This window comes from Kogia breviceps, chromosome 15 (assembly GCF_026419965.1).
Source record: "Kogia breviceps isolate mKogBre1 chromosome 15, mKogBre1 haplotype 1, whole genome shotgun sequence".
NCBI classification, from domain to species: Eukaryota; Metazoa; Chordata; class Mammalia; order Artiodactyla; family Physeteridae; genus Kogia; species Kogia breviceps.
Genome location: NC_081324.1, coordinates 40,453,515 through 40,472,464, shown reverse-complemented (window position 1 = coordinate 40,472,464; position 18,950 = coordinate 40,453,515). Strand labels below are relative to the sequence as shown.

General features: G+C 38.5%; 1 protein-coding gene across 5 annotated transcripts in view; it reads left to right on the top strand.

The window, feature by feature from the left end:
• GALNT1 (polypeptide N-acetylgalactosaminyltransferase 1) overlaps nt 1-18,602 on the top strand; it is a 123,468-nt gene extending 104,866 nt beyond the window's left edge. For all 5 annotated transcript variants that reach the window (XM_067016022.1, XM_067016020.1, XM_067016021.1 and 2 more), the window contains 3 exons: nt 10,602-10,700; nt 11,178-11,312; nt 16,431-18,602. In XM_067016022.1, the coding sequence (XP_066872123.1) occupies nt 10,602-10,700; nt 11,178-11,312; nt 16,431-16,577 (381 nt within the window). In that variant the 3' untranslated portion in view covers nt 16,578-18,602. The remainder of the gene's footprint in view (nt 1-10,601; nt 10,701-11,177; nt 11,313-16,430) is intronic.
• Nucleotides 18,603-18,950: the final 348 nt, after the last annotated feature.

Here is an 18,950-nt window from a genome sequence, read left to right as displayed (position 1 = left end):
CTATTTGTATCATCTTTAATTTCTTTCATCAGTGTCTTATAGTTTTCTGCATACAAGTCTTTTGTCTCCTTAGGTAGGTATATTCCTAGATATTTTATTCTTTTTGTTGCAATGGTAAATGGGAGCGTTTTCTTAATTTCACTCTCAGATTTTTCATCATTAGTGTATAAGAATGCCAGAGATTTCTGTGCATTAATTTTGTATCCTGCAACTTTACCAAATTCATTGATTAGCTCTAGTAGTTTTCTGGTAGCATCCTTAGGATTCTCTATGTATAGTATCATGTCATCTGCAAACAGTGACAGCTTTACTTCTTCTTTTCCTATTTGGATTCCTTTTATTTCTTTTTCTTCTCTGATTGCTGTGGCTAGAACTTCCAAAACTATGTTGAATAAGAGTGGTGAGAGTGGGCAACCTTGTCTTGTTCCTGATCTTAGTGGAAATGGTTTCAGTTTTTCACCATTGAGAACGATGCTAGCTGTGGGTTTGTCATATATGGCCTTTATTATGTTGAGGAAAGTTCCCTCTATGCCCACTTTCTGCAAGGTTTTTATCATAAATGAGTGTTGAATTTTGTCAAAAGCTTTCTCTGCATCTATTGAGATGATCATATGGTTTTTCTCCTTCAGTTTGTTGATATGGTGTATCACATTGATTGATTTGCGTATATTGAAGAATCCTTGCATTCCTGGGATAAACCCCACTTGATCATGGTGTATGATCCTTTTAATGTGCTGTTGGATTCTGTTTGCTAATATTTTGTTGAGGATTTTTGCATCTATGTTCATCAGTGATATTGGCCTGTAGTTTTCTTTCTTTGTGACATCTTTGTCTGGTTTTGGTATCAGGGTGATGTTGGCCTCATAGAATGAGTTTGGGAGTGTTCCTCCCTCTGCTATCTGTTGGAAGAGTTTGAGAAGGATAGGTGTTAGCTCTTCTCTAAATGTTTGATAGAATTCGCCTGTGAAGCCATCTGGTCCTGGACTTTTGTTTGCTGGAAGATTTTTAATCACAGTTTCAATTTCAGTGCTTGTGATTGGTCTGTTCATATTTTCTATTTCTTCCTGGTTCAGTCTCGGCAGGTTGTGCATTTCTAAGAATTTGTCCATTTCTTTCAGGTTGTCCATTTTATTGGCATACAGTTGCTTGTAGTAATCTCTAATAATCTTTTGTATTTCTGCAGTGTCAGTTGTTATATCTCCTTTTTCATTTCTAATTCTATTGATTTGAGTCTTCTCCCTTTTATTCTTGATGAGTCTGGCTAATGGTTTATCAATTTTATTTATCTTCTCAAAGAACCAGCTTTTAGTTTTATTGATCTTTGCTATTGTTTCCTTCACTTCTTTTTCATTTATTTCTGATCTGATCTTTATGATTTCTTTCCTTCTGCTAAATTTGGGGGTTTTTTGTTCTTCTTTCTCTAATTGCTTTAAGTGCAAAGTTAGGTTGTTTATTCGAGATGTTTCCTGTTTCTTAAGGTATGATTGTATTGCTATAAACTTGCCTCTTAGAACTGCTTTTGCTGTATCCCATAGGTTTTGGGTCGTTGTGTCTCCATTGTCATTTGTTTCTAAGTATTTTTTGATTTCCTCTTTGATTTCTTCAGTGATCACTTCGTTATTAAGTAGTGTATTGTTTAGCCTCCATGTGTTTGTATTTTTTACAGATCTGTTCCTATAATTGATATCTAGTCTCATAGCGTTGTGGTCGGAAAAGATACTTGATACGATTTCAATTTTCTTAAATTTGCCAAGGCTAGATTTGTGACCCAATATATGATCAATCCTGGAGAATGTTCCATGAGCACTTGAGAAAAATGTGTATTCTGTTGTTTTTGGATGGAATGTCCTATAAATATCAATTAAGTCCATCTTGTGTAATGTATCATTTAAAGCTTGTGTTTCCTTAATTATTTTCATTTTGGATGATCTGTCCATTGGTGAAAGTGGGGTGTTAAAGTCCCCCATTATAATTGTGTTGCTGTCGATTTCCCCTTTTAAGGCTGTTAGTATTTGCCTTATGTATTGAGGTGCTCCTATGTTGGGTGCATAAATATTTACAATTGTTATATCTTCTTCATGGATCGATCCCTTGATCATTATGTAGTGTCCTTCTTTGTCTCTTGTAATAGTCTTTATTTTAAAGTCTATTTTGTCTGATATGAGAATTGCTACTCCATCTTTATTTTGATTTCCATTTGCATGGAATATCTTTTTCCATCCCCTTACTTTCAGTCTGTATGTGTCCCTAGGTCTGAAGTGGGTCTCTTGTAGACAGCATATATATGGGTCTTGTTTTTGTATCCATTCAGCCAGTCTGTGTCTTTTGGTGGGAGCATTTAATCCATTTACATTTAAGGTAATTATCGATATGTATGTTCCTATTACCATTTACTTGTTTCGGGTTGTTCTTGTAGGTCTTTTCCTTCTCTTGTGTTTCTTGCCTAGAGAAGTTCCTTTAGGATTTGTTGTAGAGCTGGTTTGGTGGTGCTGAACTCTCTCAGTTTTTGCTTGTCTGTAAATGTTTTAATTTCTCCATCAAATCTGAATGAGATCCTTGCTGGGTAGAGTAATCTTGGTTGTAGGTTTTTTTCCTTCATCACTTTAAATATGTCCTGCCACTCCCTTCTGGCTTGTAGAGTTTCTGCTGAAAGATCAGATGTTAATCTTATGGGGATTCCCTTGTGTGTTATTTGTTGTTTTTCCCTTGCTGCTTTTAATATGTTTTCTTTGTATTTAATTTTTGACAGTTTGATTATTATGTGTCGTGGCGTTCTGCTCATTTTTTGATTGGGTTTTTTTTTTTTTTGCTGTTGTTGTTGTTGTTATTGAGTTGTATGAGCTGTTTGTACAGTTTGGGAAGTCCTTGTCGGTCACATCATTTGCAAATATTTTCTCCCAGTCCATAGATTGTCTTTTCATTTTGTTTAGGTTTCCTTTGCTGTGCAAAAGCTTGTAGGTTTGATTAGGTCCCATTTGTTTATTTTTGTTTTTATTTCTATTGCCTTGAGTGACTTACTTAAAACATTGGTATGATTTATGTCAGAGAATGTTTTGCCTATATTCTCTTCTAAGAGTTTTATGGTGTCATGTCTTATATTTAAGTCTTTAAACCATTTTGAGTTTATTTCTGTGTATGGTATGAGGGTGTGTTCTAATTTCATTGATTTACATGCAGCTGTCTGTCCAACTTTCCCAGTACCACTTGCTGAAGAGACTGTCTCTCTTCTCCATTGTGTATTCTAGACTCCTTTATCAAAGATTAATTGACCATAGGTGTGTAGGTTTATTTCTGGGCTCCCTATTCTGTTCCATTGATCCATATGTCTGTTTTTGTGCCAATACCACACTGTTTTGATTACTGTAGCTTTGTAGAATTGTCTGAAGTCTGGGAGAGTTATGCCTCCTGCTGTGTTCTTTTTCCTCAGGATTGCATTGGCAATTCTGGGTCTTTTATGGTTCCATATAAATTTTAGGATTATTTGTTCTCGTTCTGTGAAAAATGTCATGGGTAATTTCATAGGAATTGCATAAATCTATAGATTGCTTTGGTAGTATGGCTACTTTAACAATATTAATTCTTTCAATCCAAGAGCATAAAATATCTTTCCATTTCTTTGAATCATCTTCAATGTCCTTTATTAATGTTTTGTAGTTCTCGGCATATAAGTCTTTCAGCTCCTTGGTCAGGTTTATTCCTAGGTGTTTTTTTTTTAATGCAGTTTTGAAAGGGATTGCTTTTTTTTTTTTTTTTTTTTTTTTACTTTCCCTTTCTGATATTTCACTGTTAGTGTAAAGAAATGCACCCAATTTCTGTTATGTTAATCTTGTATCCTGCTACCTTGCTGAATTCATTCATCTGTTCTAGTAGTTTTTGTGTGGAGTCTTTAGGGTTTTATATATATATAGTATCATGGCATCTGCATATAATGACAGTTTTCCGTCTTGAGATGTGGAGGATTTCATTCTGCCTTTCTAGCCACAGCTTCCCACCCACTGACAGCACAGCAAATGTCCCATGAGGAGAATGACCTTGTATTTGGGACTCCTCTGATTTTTATTTTGTCATGCTAGCCTTCACATAACCAACATCACTGTGCTCTTTCCTTGAGGAAAAGGCCCTTTTGGGCCACACCCTGTCCTCAGCCTGCACCATCAGCAAATGTCCTTACAGAGGAAAACATCTGGTGATTGTCAGCTCACCCAGGGAGGGCTCTTCCCTTTCTGGGATTACAGTTCACCTCACCCTAATTGCTTCCATTGCTCTCTAATAGACTCAAAAATAGGATATCTGCAATTTAGCTGTTCTTCCCTCTACTTGTTGGAGCAGAGTGTTGGGCTACTATGTGTTACTACTGAGAAAGTGTTTTTCCTCTTCTTTACTACAGTGCAATACCCCAAGCCAGGGGGCCATAAAGATTCTGGTTCTCCTTTCTTAATAATCTTCTAATTCCCCAAGGTCCCTCTTTTTATTAGGTCAAGGCAGTGATTTTCAATTTTCTGATTACAACCCAGAAGTGGTTTATAAATCAATTTAGCTACTTATGGCCAACATTTTTTAATAGCTTAGGAAATACTGTATGAAAGTGCATTACTTATAGTAAAGAAATTTTGTTTTTACTGGGTCTGTCTGCAGTTCATTGCAACTCTTTATAAACCTTTAAATTATAAAATTGACTTTTTGAAAGCGTGTGAATCCAAATAGAAAAAAAGAAAAACCCAACACTTCTGTGACAGGAATTGATAGCAGGGCAAATTTTGCTTTTTAAGTCACAGCAGGGAATGATGATTTGTGTGGACAGGGCCACATCCAGGTCCCACCCCAGGACTGAATCTTCCTGACATTCAGCAAAAGTAGGACCCCCCCGCCCCGATCTGCAGGAGGTTGTCACTTCTTCCTTCCTTTCATTCATTCAACAAATATTTGCATACCTACTATTTGATAGATACTATTTTAAGTACGGGGAATACAGTGAATAAAATAAAGTCTCTGCTCTTGTGGATCTTACAGTCTCTGGAGGAAGACAGTTTTTTTTTTTTTTTTTTTAATATTCACAGTGTCAGGTGGTGGTAAGGAAAAGGGATAGAATGACTTGTGGATGGGAGTGGTGGTGGTCTTTTAATGTGGAGTAGTTGAAAAAATCCTCTCTTATAAGGTGATTTTTGAGCAGAGATCTGAAGGAAGTGAAGGAGCAAGTCAGATGAATTTCTGGGGAAAGAGTGTTCCAGGCACAAGGAAAACAAGTGCAAAGGCCGTAAGACAGGAATGTACTTTGGCACATTCCAGAAGCAGCAGAGAGGCCAGTTGTCTGGGTATAGTGGACAGGGGGAGAGCAGAAGATAAAAGGTCAAGACGTAGTGAGGGCCAAATCATGTAGAGCTTGTAGGCCATAGTAAGGACTTTGGGTTTTGTTCTGAGGTGGGAAGTTGCAGGGAGAGATGAGCAGACTTTCACTGAAAAGGATCAGATTGTTTGCTAAGTTAAAAACTCTGTGGGAACAAGAGTAGAACTGGTGTATTGGTGAAAGGAAAAGAATAGCCAAGGATTATATTAAGATTTTGACTGAGACTCCGGGGCAGAGTTGGCCTTACTGAGATGGGAAGGCCTGTAGAGCAGGTGCAGAGGGCGCTCAGCAGTGCAGTCTGGGACATGTTACATTTGATCCAGGTAGATATTTGCATTAAAAAACCTGCAGCTTGGACAAAAGTTTGGGATGGAGATCTAAAGTTAGGGGTTGGCAGTATATAGGTGGTTTTTAAAACCACAAAACTTCATGAGAGCACCTTGCGGGGGGAGTGAATGTATTGTAGATGGACAAGAGGACTGAGGACAAAGCCATGAAAAACTCCACAATTTAGAAATTGTGAAGGTGAGAAGGAATCAGCCAAAAAGATGGAGAAAGAGAGAGCATTGAAATAGGAAGAGAGGGAATTCCCTGGCAGTCCAGTGGTTAGGACTCTGTGCTTCCACTGCAGGGGGCACGGGTTCCATCCCTGGTCAGGGAACTAAGGTCCCACAAACCACGTGGCATGGCCAAAAAAAAAAAAAAGTTACTATATCTGAAATAGGAAGAGAACCAAGAGAGTGATGCCCCAGTAAGTGAAGGACTTGCTTCAGGAAAGAGGGAAGTGATCCATCGTGTGGAAGAGACAAGTCCTGAGAACTGGCCGTTGGATTGGTGAGGGAGACATTGTCAGGAGGCTCCATCTCACTGTGTCAAGAGGGTTCCGGTGGAGATCAGTAGGGACAGAATCTCTGATGGCTTCACAGGAGATCAGGAGAAGAGGAAGTGGAGATCATGAGTGTGGATAAGAAATTTTGCTGTAAAGCTGAACAGAGAAGTGTGTGGTAGCTGGAGGGGTAAATGGGGTTAAAGAAGGGTTTTTCTGTTTATTTTTGCTAAGATGAAACTGTGCTGATGCCAAGGATACAAAAGAGAAAATGTGAAGATAGAAAAGAGCCACTGCTTGCAGGAGTCCAGGAGTCACGTTCAGTAGGTGGGGGAATGGGCTGTGGTGCACAGTGGAGGTAGAGGCTGGAGGGGGGACAGTTCACCCACGCAGCTGGAAGGAAGGTGGGGCCGGGGCCAAGTCAGGCGAATTGTGGGTTGAGAGCTGGAGGCTGGTAGTTTGAGGTGGGAGTGTGAGGGACATCTCTGGTGAGCTTTGTTTCTTCAGCTGAACACAAGATCGTTGGCTGAGAGTGAAGAGGGGGTTTTTGTGATGGGGGAAAGAGGAGGAGATGTAACATGGAAAAGTAGGATGCGGTAGAGCAGCTAGATCATAGCGGGGAGCTGCACCGTGGTGAGTTAGAAACCGATCGGCCTGGTTGCAGTGTCTCCAGTGCCAGAGCGAGCACAGACTCCTTGTTTGTCCTTGGTAGTTCCTGAGGCTACTTCATGGTTGACCTGAGCTCCCTGCCTCTGAACTTTGTTGTGGTTTAAGGAAGTCACCTCAAACAAGTGAGGGTATGTGGAGTTCCTTGTCTCATTAGTGAGTATCCATTCCCTTTGCTGGAGCCTCATTCCAGTCAAGAAAGGCCCAGCGTGGATGATGCCATGGGAAGATTGATAGCAGTTGCTTGCCTTCAGAATAAAGAATGAGGAGTTTTGTTTTGTTTTGTTTTGTTTTTTAAGAACTGACCCAATTTTGGACAACACCTAGGCATTGTTAGCTAGGTCAGAATATAGGCATATTACATACAAAGAGCCACTTGTTTAATGCACAGTAGATGATTGCCAAGGCAAGCTTGCCTTTTACCTGCCTCTTGCCAGCTGGCTTTCTATATAAGGAGCAGATTTTACCCTCTGTGGCCTGCTTGTTATTACCTTAGTAACTAAGCAGCTAGTCTTAAACATTTATGTCCTTAATAACTAGGCCACACTATCAGGTCGAAGCTCTGATTTTGGGACTGGGGTTGTTCTCGAGCACCAGCCAAAGTGCAGCTAGGGAGCTTGTGCTTGTGATCATAGCTCCATCTCTGTGAGCCTTCCTTTGCTAGGACTGGAATTTAGCCTATCAGGTACCTCTTGTCATGTTACAAGGGCCCAGGGAAACCTGAAGTTATAGGATTTTAGAGCAGAAAGGGAAATCGGAATGTGTACATTTAGCACGTCTGGCTTCACAAAGTATGGCTCTCATAACTCCTGTAGGGACCTGGAACTGAATAAATGTGTTTCATTGTGATATCTAATTATGTTGTTAATCCAAGAGGTGAATTGTCTAAACAGCAGACACAGAAAGCAAATAATCCAGACTCCTACAGTTTAGCCAGGCTTATGGACTGACCATTTACTTTTCCACCCTAAAATTTACTGAGCATGAACTTTATGTCAAGCACCAGTCTGATGCTTTACAAATATTAACTCATTTTGCAACACTCTGAGATAGGTGCTATTTTCCCCCACTTCACGGGTAAGTAAATTAAGGCACAAATAAATGGTTTAAGCAACATGGCTCAGGTCACAACCACAAAATGGAAGAGACAGGATTTGAACACAGGCAGTCTGGCTTGAGAGCTTGTGCTCTTAACGACTAACACTCATACCCTTTCTCATATCTAACCAGTATTACCCTCATGGCAGAGAGTGAAAAAGTAAATCTAGATTCCATAATAGTAGATTCCAAGAATCCTTTAACTGCTTACATTGTCTACTCTTAATGAAGGTGCCAGGATTCTGGAAGAGACTATAGCAGAAATCAAGAAACTTAGGCTCTCATTTCTTGCCTGGTTTCCCAGGAATGAGTGCATTCGCAGTCATCAACTCATAAGGTGGAAAATAATATTTTAGTGACAGCTGTGTACACCTGAGTTAAGGAGAACCAACAGCTATTGTGGGCCTACTAGGTGTCAGTTTCTGCTGGGCCTCTGTATGTGTTACCTCGCTGAGGGATCTCAACAAATGTGAGAGAGAGTGTTATCCCTGTTTTACAGATGAGGAAATGAGGTTTGTACAGCAACATTTCCCACTTACTATGTTCTAAAGAATGCTGGTGTCTGATATCTCTCAAGGTGCCTGTTAGAAAGGCAAGGGATAGGGGAGGAGGGGTGGATTTTATGGCCAAAAATGTTTGGGAAATGCTGCTTTATGAAAAGCAGCACTATATCCTTCTGTACTATCAGTTATGGAAACAGAATAGCCAGAGTTGATTTATTATAAGATAGTTACTGAGTGACAGGAAGTCCAATTACATTTGTGGAGAATTTTCTTTTTTAAATTTTTATTATATTAAGTTTGATAAAAGATAATTATTTAACCAAAAAAAACCATTCCATGTGAGAGGGAGAAGCTGACAAAAATGTTGGTTCTTCCCTAGTCATTTCTGTGACATTTATCACCTTTCTTCAAAAACCTCTACATCTATATTTGAAAGAAAAAAAATGAGGAAAACAAAGGACTGGGGAGTTTGTAACTTTTTCAAAAGTATAAGGAAATAATTGTTTTATATGAATATATGAGATAAAGACTCAACTTGTCAAAATTTGAACTAAATTTTTTGTCAAGTAAGATAGCCGTGATCATCAAGTATTCATTGATTATCCATTGAGGTGCAGAAAGGTGTGTTTTATGTAAAATTGTATCTAACTATAAAACCTTTTATAAAACCTATTTATGAGGTCATAGGTTTCTGCTTTAAAATAATGGATAAAAAGATGATGTGCATTATGTGGTAAAAGAATTCCTGGATACTGATGTGATATGTTACACCCAGGAAAAAAAGGTCTTGGGATTTCCAGCTTGAATAATTTGACAACTTGTGGGATTACTAATAAAACTAGGGGTATCAGGGGAAGAGGGGAATATATGGAGGAATGATGATGGAGGTTTGTTTTAGATAGCAATCCCCGGGGTCAGGGGTGGAGTGGCAGGGGTTATGTTAAAATGTTCGGGTGAAGAAGTATTAGCATTAACGAGTTGGAAAATCCTGTTTTTGCATGAGCTGAGTTTGAGGTTTTGATGGAATAGCCAGATGGAGTTGATTAGCGATAAAGTGGCAGCACAGATTATTACTATTTCTGAGTCCACTACGTGCTAGACTCCGAAGTAGGTATGTGGATGCACTGTCTTACCCAACCTCAACATAGAGCTGACTAGTCTTTCTTAGGAAATTGTCCTCAGAGGATTTGGATCATTTGGACTTAAACCCAGGCCTCTCTTTTTTGCCAAAGCCCCAGTTCTTATTCTGATCCCCTGGGAATAATACTTATTCATACTTATGCTGTTGTATCTTTATAAGAAAAAAATGCATCTGGACTTGTCAGTGCCTTATTAAAAGAGTGGAATAATATGTAGACTGTACATGTTTATAAATGGGTTATTTGTGGTTTTAACTTTCCCCCCAGTTTATCTATCATACACAATTACTCCTTTTCTATCTACATGACATGACAGATATAGTTTGTCCCACTTCTCCTTTCCAGCTTACCTGCTGACAATACCACCCATGACAATAGATTTAGGACTTTACAAATGTCTATTAATTTGCCACATGCTTTTAAACTGTAGTGGTTCAGAGGAAAAAAATATATCATTCCTTAAAATATTCTTTCTAATTCTGATGACTGATTCAACTTTTTTATGTAACTGACAAATACCTAATGGCAGAATGGTGTTTACACTACACACCATGCTTAGGCTTTCCAGTTAAGCCAAGTTCCAGGTTCTTTGCTTAGAAAATACCCACCTTGAGTCTCCTAAGTCATCAAAGTAGTTATCAATAGTAATGCCCCCTTATCTTGGTGGCAAACAGTGTCCACAGGGAGTTGTTAAGTTGCTTTAAATTATTAGGCAAACTAGAGCTTACTGAGTTAAATACAAATCATAGAAGAACAGTTTAGGATGAAAGAAAGAAGAACTTAAAGGATTTCTCCATGAAACACAAAAATTACTTATATAAATAGTTAAGACCTTTCTAGATCACAGAATCTTAGATAGCCAGACAGTGATTTTTTTTTTCCCTCCCAGCTCATAGCCCTTACCTCAGGAGTTAGAGATTTAGTGGGAAGTTTAGATCGATTTTAATGTGTGTGTTAGATATGTATGTGTCTGTCTAGTTAACCTCTCTAACTCATGATATTTTCATTATTCATTGTCCCCCTAGATACGAAATGTGGAAACAAATCAGTGTCTAGATAACATGGCTAGAAAAGAGAATGAAAAAGTTGGAATTTTTAACTGTCATGGTATGGGAGGTAATCAGGTGAGTATTTTAGTAAAGCTTTAAAGGGGTAATTTTTGGATGTTTTAATCTTCTTCCTTTTTTATTTCATGACATCATTCAGGAAATATTTTCCTACCTTTAAAGAGAAAATAATAAAGACCTTTAGGAGAATAGAGCCTTCAATCTAATGATTATTTTTTAAATGAAACATTTGTAAAAGGCCCTGAGAACTGTGTTTACATTGTTGTACATGAGATTTATTCTGCCCTTTTTAGTCAAACAGAGGACAGCCCTTGACAGTACACTCAGTATATACAGAGAACTTAAGATCATTTTTTCCTTCTCTGCAAAAATAGTGGTGTCTCTTCTGAGTCATTTATTCTCCATTACACTAATAAAGTTCAAAAAGCAATGTACCTTGAAATACTTGTCTTTTTCCCTGCCAGATTCTTGGGCATATAAAACGTCAATTTATTTTGCTGTTAAAGCTTATATGTGTGCATTTTTGTTTTTCAGGTTTTCTCTTACACTGCCAACAAAGAAATTAGAACAGATGACCTTTGCTTGGATGTCTCCAAACTTAATGGCCCAGTCACGATGCTCAAATGCCACCACCTAAAAGGCAACCAACTTTGGGAGTATGACCCGGTGGTAAGTTATCCAGTTGAATATAGGAATAAAATTGGGTGTCATTGGGTGTATTGTATAAAATACTTTATCTCTGAAAGAATGAATTCTTGTAGAATCTGCATATGGATCAAATTGTTCTTATACTCCAAGAATTGACAGATAGGAAAAGCAATATAAGTAAAATAAACATGTTTTAATCTCTCCAGTAATTAAATTAGTATTGCCTCCAGTCCCTGGGTCCTTGTTGTTACTATGTAATCACTCTTCCCTCTGTATGTCCTTAAGCTTTGCCAGCCACTGTGGTAGAAATGGAACAGTAAGTAGGCTTTTAAAATTATCGAATTAAACATTGAGGTAAAAGGTGAGATTTAATTAATGAAATTCTCTGGCTCAATGATTTTTCAGTGACATATATAATAAAACTATCTGTCTTTGCTTTCCTCTGGAGCCGCTCCCTCTCCCCACCTGCTATATGTTGTACTCAAATAGAGGTACTTAAAAGCAATCAAAGCATCTTCAGTAAACCTCTCTTCCTTTCCTCATACCTGGCTAACATCCCAACTTATGCTTTTTTGCTCTATGGTTCTGGAACCAGCACCAGCATCTTCAATATATCTTTCTCTGGTTCTTTTTCTTCCGCTTACAAGCACTGGTTTTCTTCATGTTGCGACAGACTTTTGTTCCTGTTTTATTTTCTACATACCATCCTACTTTTCTCCTGTGCTGTATGATGGCAAGTGAATGGCCAGCACTTGTGCCTCTGGTTCTTCAACCTGGCTCCTGCCTTGGTCTGACACTACATAGAAACAGCCCCTGGATGCAAAGCCAGGACATTCTCGTCTCTTTTTCTTAACTTCTCTGTAGCATTTATTATTGCTAAGCAGATGATCTTTTAAAATCCTCTTATCCGTTGGCTTTAGATGCACTACTGTTTAGTTTCTTCTCTTAGCTTTTTCTCTACTTCTTTTGTCTGCTTGGCTCACTCTGCTGCTTCATCCTACCCCCTCAACGGAGATGTCCAAACCAAGTTGTGACTTCGGCTGTCTTTTCTCCGTATACTGCATCACATACAAACCCTGGTCTACTTTTCGTCTTCGACCAGCTATTCCCTGAACATATCCTGTACTTTCCCACTTTACATTTAAGATCATACAGTTCCATCTGCCTAACAAATCCTGCCTGTTCTTGAGAGCCCAGAATTGACATCACTTCCATGGATCCCAGCCAGAAGTTAGCTCTGTCTTAATTACAATTGTCTCTGACCCCTGTAATTCCTGGGTCTCCCTTCACAGTATCAAACTATAGTTTAAAAAAAAAGTGTGTGTGTGTGTGTGTGTGTGTGTGTGTGTGTGTGTGTGTGTGTATGTGTGTGTGTATGGGAGAGAGAGAGTGCAGTAGCTCAGTTAATATGACTGTTGGAAGTGGCCTGAATATTCTGTTGCAGGGTTTTCCATGGTGCATGCTGTTGCCATTTTGGGTGTAGCTGCCCCAGGTCCTGCAGGATACATGGCATCTCTCAGTCCAGACAGTAAATGCCAGTGGCACCCCACAGTCATTGCAAAGCCAAAGTATTTTGAAAACTAAAAAGCCTCCCAATTGTATATGTTCATTGAAAAATGATGGTATATTTCATTAGGTAATATAAACCTATTTATAGTAGCATGAACAAATAGTGGTTTATTTTTTTCTTAAGTCTGGATGTAACTGGCTTCTGGCATGGATTCAGTGACAATGATGTCAGGGATAATATCGCAGCAATAATTCTTGGCTTTTTCTTGTGGCCTCTCGAAGGCTGCTACAGTGCTCACCATCACTCCCAACTCAAGATGGGAAGAAGGGAAGAGGAATGTTGCACTACTGCTTGAATTGCTCTTTATCAGGAAAGCCAAAGCTTTTCCTGGATCCCCCGCAGCAGGCTCTGCTGTGCCCCATGGGCCAGAACTTCATCTCACAGTGATCCCCCAGCTACAAGGGGAGGCTGGGAAAGCAGGCATTTACATTTCCAGTCTTTATGGTGTGATGTGGCCAGGAGACAGGGAGTGGGAATGGCCATTGGCAGACTGTATAAGATATACAGTCTACCACAACAGTTATTCAAAAGTAAATGTTTGCTTAGAAATTAAGGAGCTACAAGTGATTTAGGATATTTTAGGATATTTTGAAAGAACCAGTTATGAGCGTAAAGTTTTAAAACCCCTGGAGCACTCTGCAAGGTGTTTTCCCTGAGATTAAATTCTAGTATTGCAGGCTGGGTTCTCCCAGAAGCAGACTCCACTCCAAGGTCAAGCTTAGTGTTCAGGATGTTTATTAGGGAGCATCCTTTAGATCAACACCTGTGAAAAGGGAGACAGAAGAATTGGCAGAGGGAGGAGTCAAGCTGTGATGTGGGTCCTACAGTCTGAGCTGACTGCACAGGGGGCTCCGGACAGCCCCCAGAGTAGTCCTGCCTCCATCAGTTGAAAACTGCAGTCTGGAAGAATAACACTTACGTCAGTAATGTATAACCTAAGCCTGAAGTCATGAAATCTTAGATTTCAAAGGAACCCTAGAAATAAAATTCAGGACCTTGTTTTTAATACATGTAGACATTGAAGCCCAGAATGGAAGTTAATTGCCCAAGGTCAGAGCAGGTAAATGGTGTTACCAGATCTCAGACAGACCTGGGATTCTTAATCCAGGATTCTTTGCACAATACCATACTATCTTGTATTAAATTTGTATATTATATCTTTAAGTCTTGTTTATAGTATATATTGCAGAGAGTTTATGACACCAGGCTCTTTTGCTTTGACTATTTGTAGCTGTCCTTTCTGGAATGAAAATGTAGATTTTGACACAGTTATATCTAGAGATTAGGGGTAGAGGGCGGCAAATTATTTTTTTCTAGGTTGCAGGTGGACTTTATGCAATGATAACTATAGCTTTCATCCTCCTTTCAGAGGTTACAATTAGCCTGTTGCCTTAGTTACACTCTTTCTGTGTGGAAACTAGTCCGTGCTGATGGATCCTCTGCTGAGTACGGTGACAACAGTCCCCACAGAGTCACGAGCCACAGAATCCTGCCCCTGCTGTAAGCAGCCAGAGAGCTGTGTCTGGAACACGGCTCTTCACCAGAGTCCTGGTGTCCTGAAGGGACGTTAGCTTCCTGTAATTATAGGGATTCTGTCTTAATTTTGAGCAGTTAAATACCCAGCATGTATCAATAACCTCTGTCTTTGTTACAGGTTTATTTTAATGATTCTAAATAAGTGAAATAATATTTTTTTAAATTAGGGTGATAAAGACCAATTTCCCAACTGAGTTTTTTGTTGTGTTTTTTTGTTTTTATTAATACTGACTGGGCCTGATGAAGGTGGCCACTCAGAGAAGCTTTGAAGGGCCTTCTGGAATGTTTGGGGGGTTCTTTTTAAAGTGCTTTGTTTTTTTCTTACAAATGACTATAAAGGCCTTAGCAGCAAGCTGTGTGCTTCCGCTCTCTCAGGGCTGCCAGACTATGTCCGTGGCTACTCAGGATGTTGTAGTGAGTGCCCTCTGAGCTGGGCGGCACTTTCTGTTCATTATCTTAACGTTTCCGCACAACTCAAGAAGTATTCTTGTCCCCGTTTTATAGATGAGGTACCTGGGGCTGAGAGAGGTTTTTGCTCAGGGGCATATTGTTGGCATGTGACAAATCTGGGGTTCACTACAGAAATGTCTGACTGCAAAGTGCATCCCCTCAAGACAAACTACAAAGCATCTGCATAAAAGTAAAAACAGCCCCAGCCATGCTGACTTTTCCCAGTCTTTTTATGTACGTATTATGTACACGTACATGTACATATTGTATGGCTGTATTGGGTCTTTGCGCAGGCTTTCTCTAGTAGCAGAGAGCAGGGTCTACTCTTCATTGCGGTGCGCAGACTTCTCATTGCCGTGGCTTCTCTTGTTGCAGAGCATGGGCTCTAGAGTGCAGGCTCAGTAGTTGTGGCACACGGGCTTAGCTGCTCTGCGGCATGTGGGATCTTACCGGACCAGGACTCGAACCTGTGTCTCCTGCATTGGCAGGCAGATTCTTAACCACTGCACCACCAGGGAAGCCCTTCCCGGTCTTCTTGTTATGCATTTATTTGAACTAAAGTATCTAACACTGACCCTTCGATATTACTGAAGTCGGTGTTGAGAGTAAACTGTGACATCTGCGAATGTGCACTGCCTTTTGCCAGCTTCCACATGGACCATAACACAGAAGTGACTGAAAGCTAAAGTAGCTGTATTGTATACAGTCATTAGGTTTTGCTTTGTTTGAAGTTCAAATAGGTACAAAAGAGGCCTTATGAAAATGAAATGTTCCTTATGAAAATTAAATGAGATAAAAGAATTACATTAAAATAGATCCGTGAGTAAAAATGTGTTAATAAACATATTTCCTTATAGTTACATACTTATTAGGATAACGCTGAATGCAAATTCCTACGTAGCTGCTTTGGAGTTCTTCACTGACCAGGGCTTGGTATGGGATTCATTAGTATAGTCACTATGTGTCTGTTAACTCTCATCTGTCATGTTCTTTTGAAATTATCCTAAAAATCAACATGATAGCATCAAGTCTGGAATGCAGACAAGTAGAGAGGAAGGTATATAGCCACATCTATCAGCCACTTATTAAGGACTTTTATAAATCTGATGATTTCGAGTCTTCAAAAAGACCTGAGTTTCTAAGGACTTGAAGCTTGGAATCACAGAATTAATTTGAACAGCCTTATCATGGGAAAATGAAGCAGTTTTGAGATAGCTTTTTGAAAATAGGTTGAGGATCCTAAATTAGGAATCACTAATCTGATCACTTTTTTAGGAAACTGAAGCACAAGAAAGTAAAATTTCTCACAGTATTACAGAGCTTATGGCAGAATTGGGACTTAGAATTGAGGTCATCTGACTGCAAATCCAGCAGAATGCACTGTACCCCCAGTGCCTTTCTCCCCCGACATAGCTCTTAATGCTGTCTTTACAGATACATTTCTCCATTGTCTTAAAAAATTTATATTTCAAAAACAAAACCCTTTTCTATGGAGGAATTTCATAATCACAAAAAATGATGGTTGAGGTGTTTTGGTTTTGTTTTCCACTTTCATATTAAGACTTCTTTCCTGTCATTTTCAGAAATTAACCCTGCAGCATGTGAACAGTAATCAGTGCCTGGATAAAGCCACAGAAGAGGACAGCCAGGTGCCCAGCATCAGAGACTGCAATGGAAGCCGGTCCCAGCAGTGGCTTCTTCGAAATGTAACCCTTCCAGAAATATTCTGAGACCAAATTTACAAAAAAAAAAAAAGATTGACTGGGCTACCTCAGCATACATTTCTGCCACATTCTTAAGTAGCAAAAAAGGAACAGTGCTTTCCTCCTGCAGGATAGGATGTAAGGTTTATCAGCCATTAAAACTTAAACTGCTCTCTTTCACTTAGCTGTGAACCGGCCTTCCTGTCCAAGGACGTGAAACTACGTAGTAGCGAGATTGTGCACACTGATGTTTACAAGATTAAAAGAGTTTCATCAAGAATCATTGTAAAGAATATTCAGACTGAAAGAATCTACGAAATGTGCTTTCCAGAGAGCTGCACCTTTTATGGTTTGCTTGCACATCAGTAATTTCTGCTGAATGTGCTGTTATAATGAAGAGATGTCCAAGATTTTTTTTCTGATTAGAACTGGTAGCCAGTGTATTAAATATTGATATAAAAATAAATGAAAAAGAACTGGAACCAGATTCAGAATCATGAAAACATTTTTACAACAATTTAAAAAACTATATTAAACAGGGTTTAAAGGAAATTAAAACAGAACTATGAGAAGTACAATTTGTTATAGTATAGTATCAAATTTCTATATAGATTTTATACCTCAGTGGGGGAAAATAACTGATTCCAATGACATTCATTCTGTTTTCATCTGTGATAGTCATGGATGCTTTTTTTTTCCTTGGGGTGCTGAAATTGAGCTGAAAAAGTGGCTCCTTGAACGTAGTTTTAATTGCTTTCTACAGTTTTTTTATTTGGTTTGTGAGCTGTTGGAATTGTAATTTTTAATTGCCTTCAAAAAATGGAGATTTAAAATAATGTCTGGTTTCACTGAACAAGTTTGATATCTCAGTTGCTCTTGGGTCAACTGGCTTATATAGACTTTCTCTCACACACAAATTTCTTATTAGATTTTCAACTTCCTAACTTGATTCAACTGATTATGTTTAATACCCAAGATTCATACTACTGTACTACAGATTTGTTTTCACAGCAATAAATCTTCTGTTCTTTGTTTATGATTCCACTCAACAGACGGCCTGCAGAAGTGATTTATTATTTGGGTATTTGGAGATGATACGTTTGATGGTATTTTGGAAAAACTTTTTTCACTCCATACTCAGATGTGCTTCATTGTCAAGTGCATATTTAGATTAGGTTCTCGAATTGTAATGTTGATCTGCTGCTTTTTTTTTTAAATAAAATTTGACTGAAAATGTTTAATTGGCATTTTTTAATGAGTTAGCTGAAGAAGTGCAGCTATTATTCCATATTATTAGTCCTGCATTTCTTCCCTAAATTCCATTTAGGTTAAATCTGTTTTATTTTTCTGATTTTTAATACAAGATAACCTGAGTATTGATTAAAGTTGACTATCAGATTGTTTTAATCATCGAAAGAAAATCTGATTGTGACATTTTTCCTGATATGTGAAGCAATCCATTGGTAAAAGTGCATATATTTTTCTTCCTATTTGTAAGATTATATTTAATATTTTCTTTGTCAAAGGCTGTCACTGCAGGCAGTGCTATTTCTTGTGCCTAAAAATGTTTCTGAAAGTTGTTGCATCACTAATGATGCTTGCCAAGTTGAGTGTACAGAAAGCTTCTCATATCCTATTCAAGTTAATATCAAGCACATGTGGATGCTTTAGGGTAAGGCTGTAGTACAGAATGCATAAATTTTGTCCCCAGGAAATCTGAGACAAAGGAGGTGCTGGATGGGGTTTTTTTCCTATTCCATGAGCGGTGTTAATTCTTAGGCTTTATGCTTGAATAAACCAGATGTCTAATCAATAAATTATTTTCATGCTCAGAATTTCAGGTTTTTGTACTCTAGTGTAGGTTGGTCTTATTTCTTACTGTAAGAAAACTTAACAGCAATGTGATTTAAGGTTTTGTTGTGTTTTTTAAGAGGGGGATGTGAGTGATTTAATTCATGGGTACTTTTAGAATCTGATAGATAATCCCATTGCCTTTATTTTTCTAATTAAAGAATTCCTAAGTACTTTGAAAATATAAAATATTCCTGAATAGTTTTGCTTTACATTGGTTTTATTTGAAGTTAAAATAGATCCCTGTTCTTTATACCTATTTGTAGATTAGGCAGTGTGCTAAACACTTAAATTGGGAAGAAAGGAATGAATGAAAAAGCAAAGGATGAAAAGATGGGATTATTACTTGACTAGTGAATAATTCGTAAATGTGACAGTTAAAGACAGTTTGAATCTCACCAATCTATTCACCCTACTCCAATCCCAACCCATTTTAAATATGTCTTTCTGTTCTAATTGGGATCTTGAAAAATAGTACTTTGTTCACCATTCTGCAAATAAAAGGCAGCATGTAGGTCATGTCCTCATTTCCCTATTCTACATTCAGCT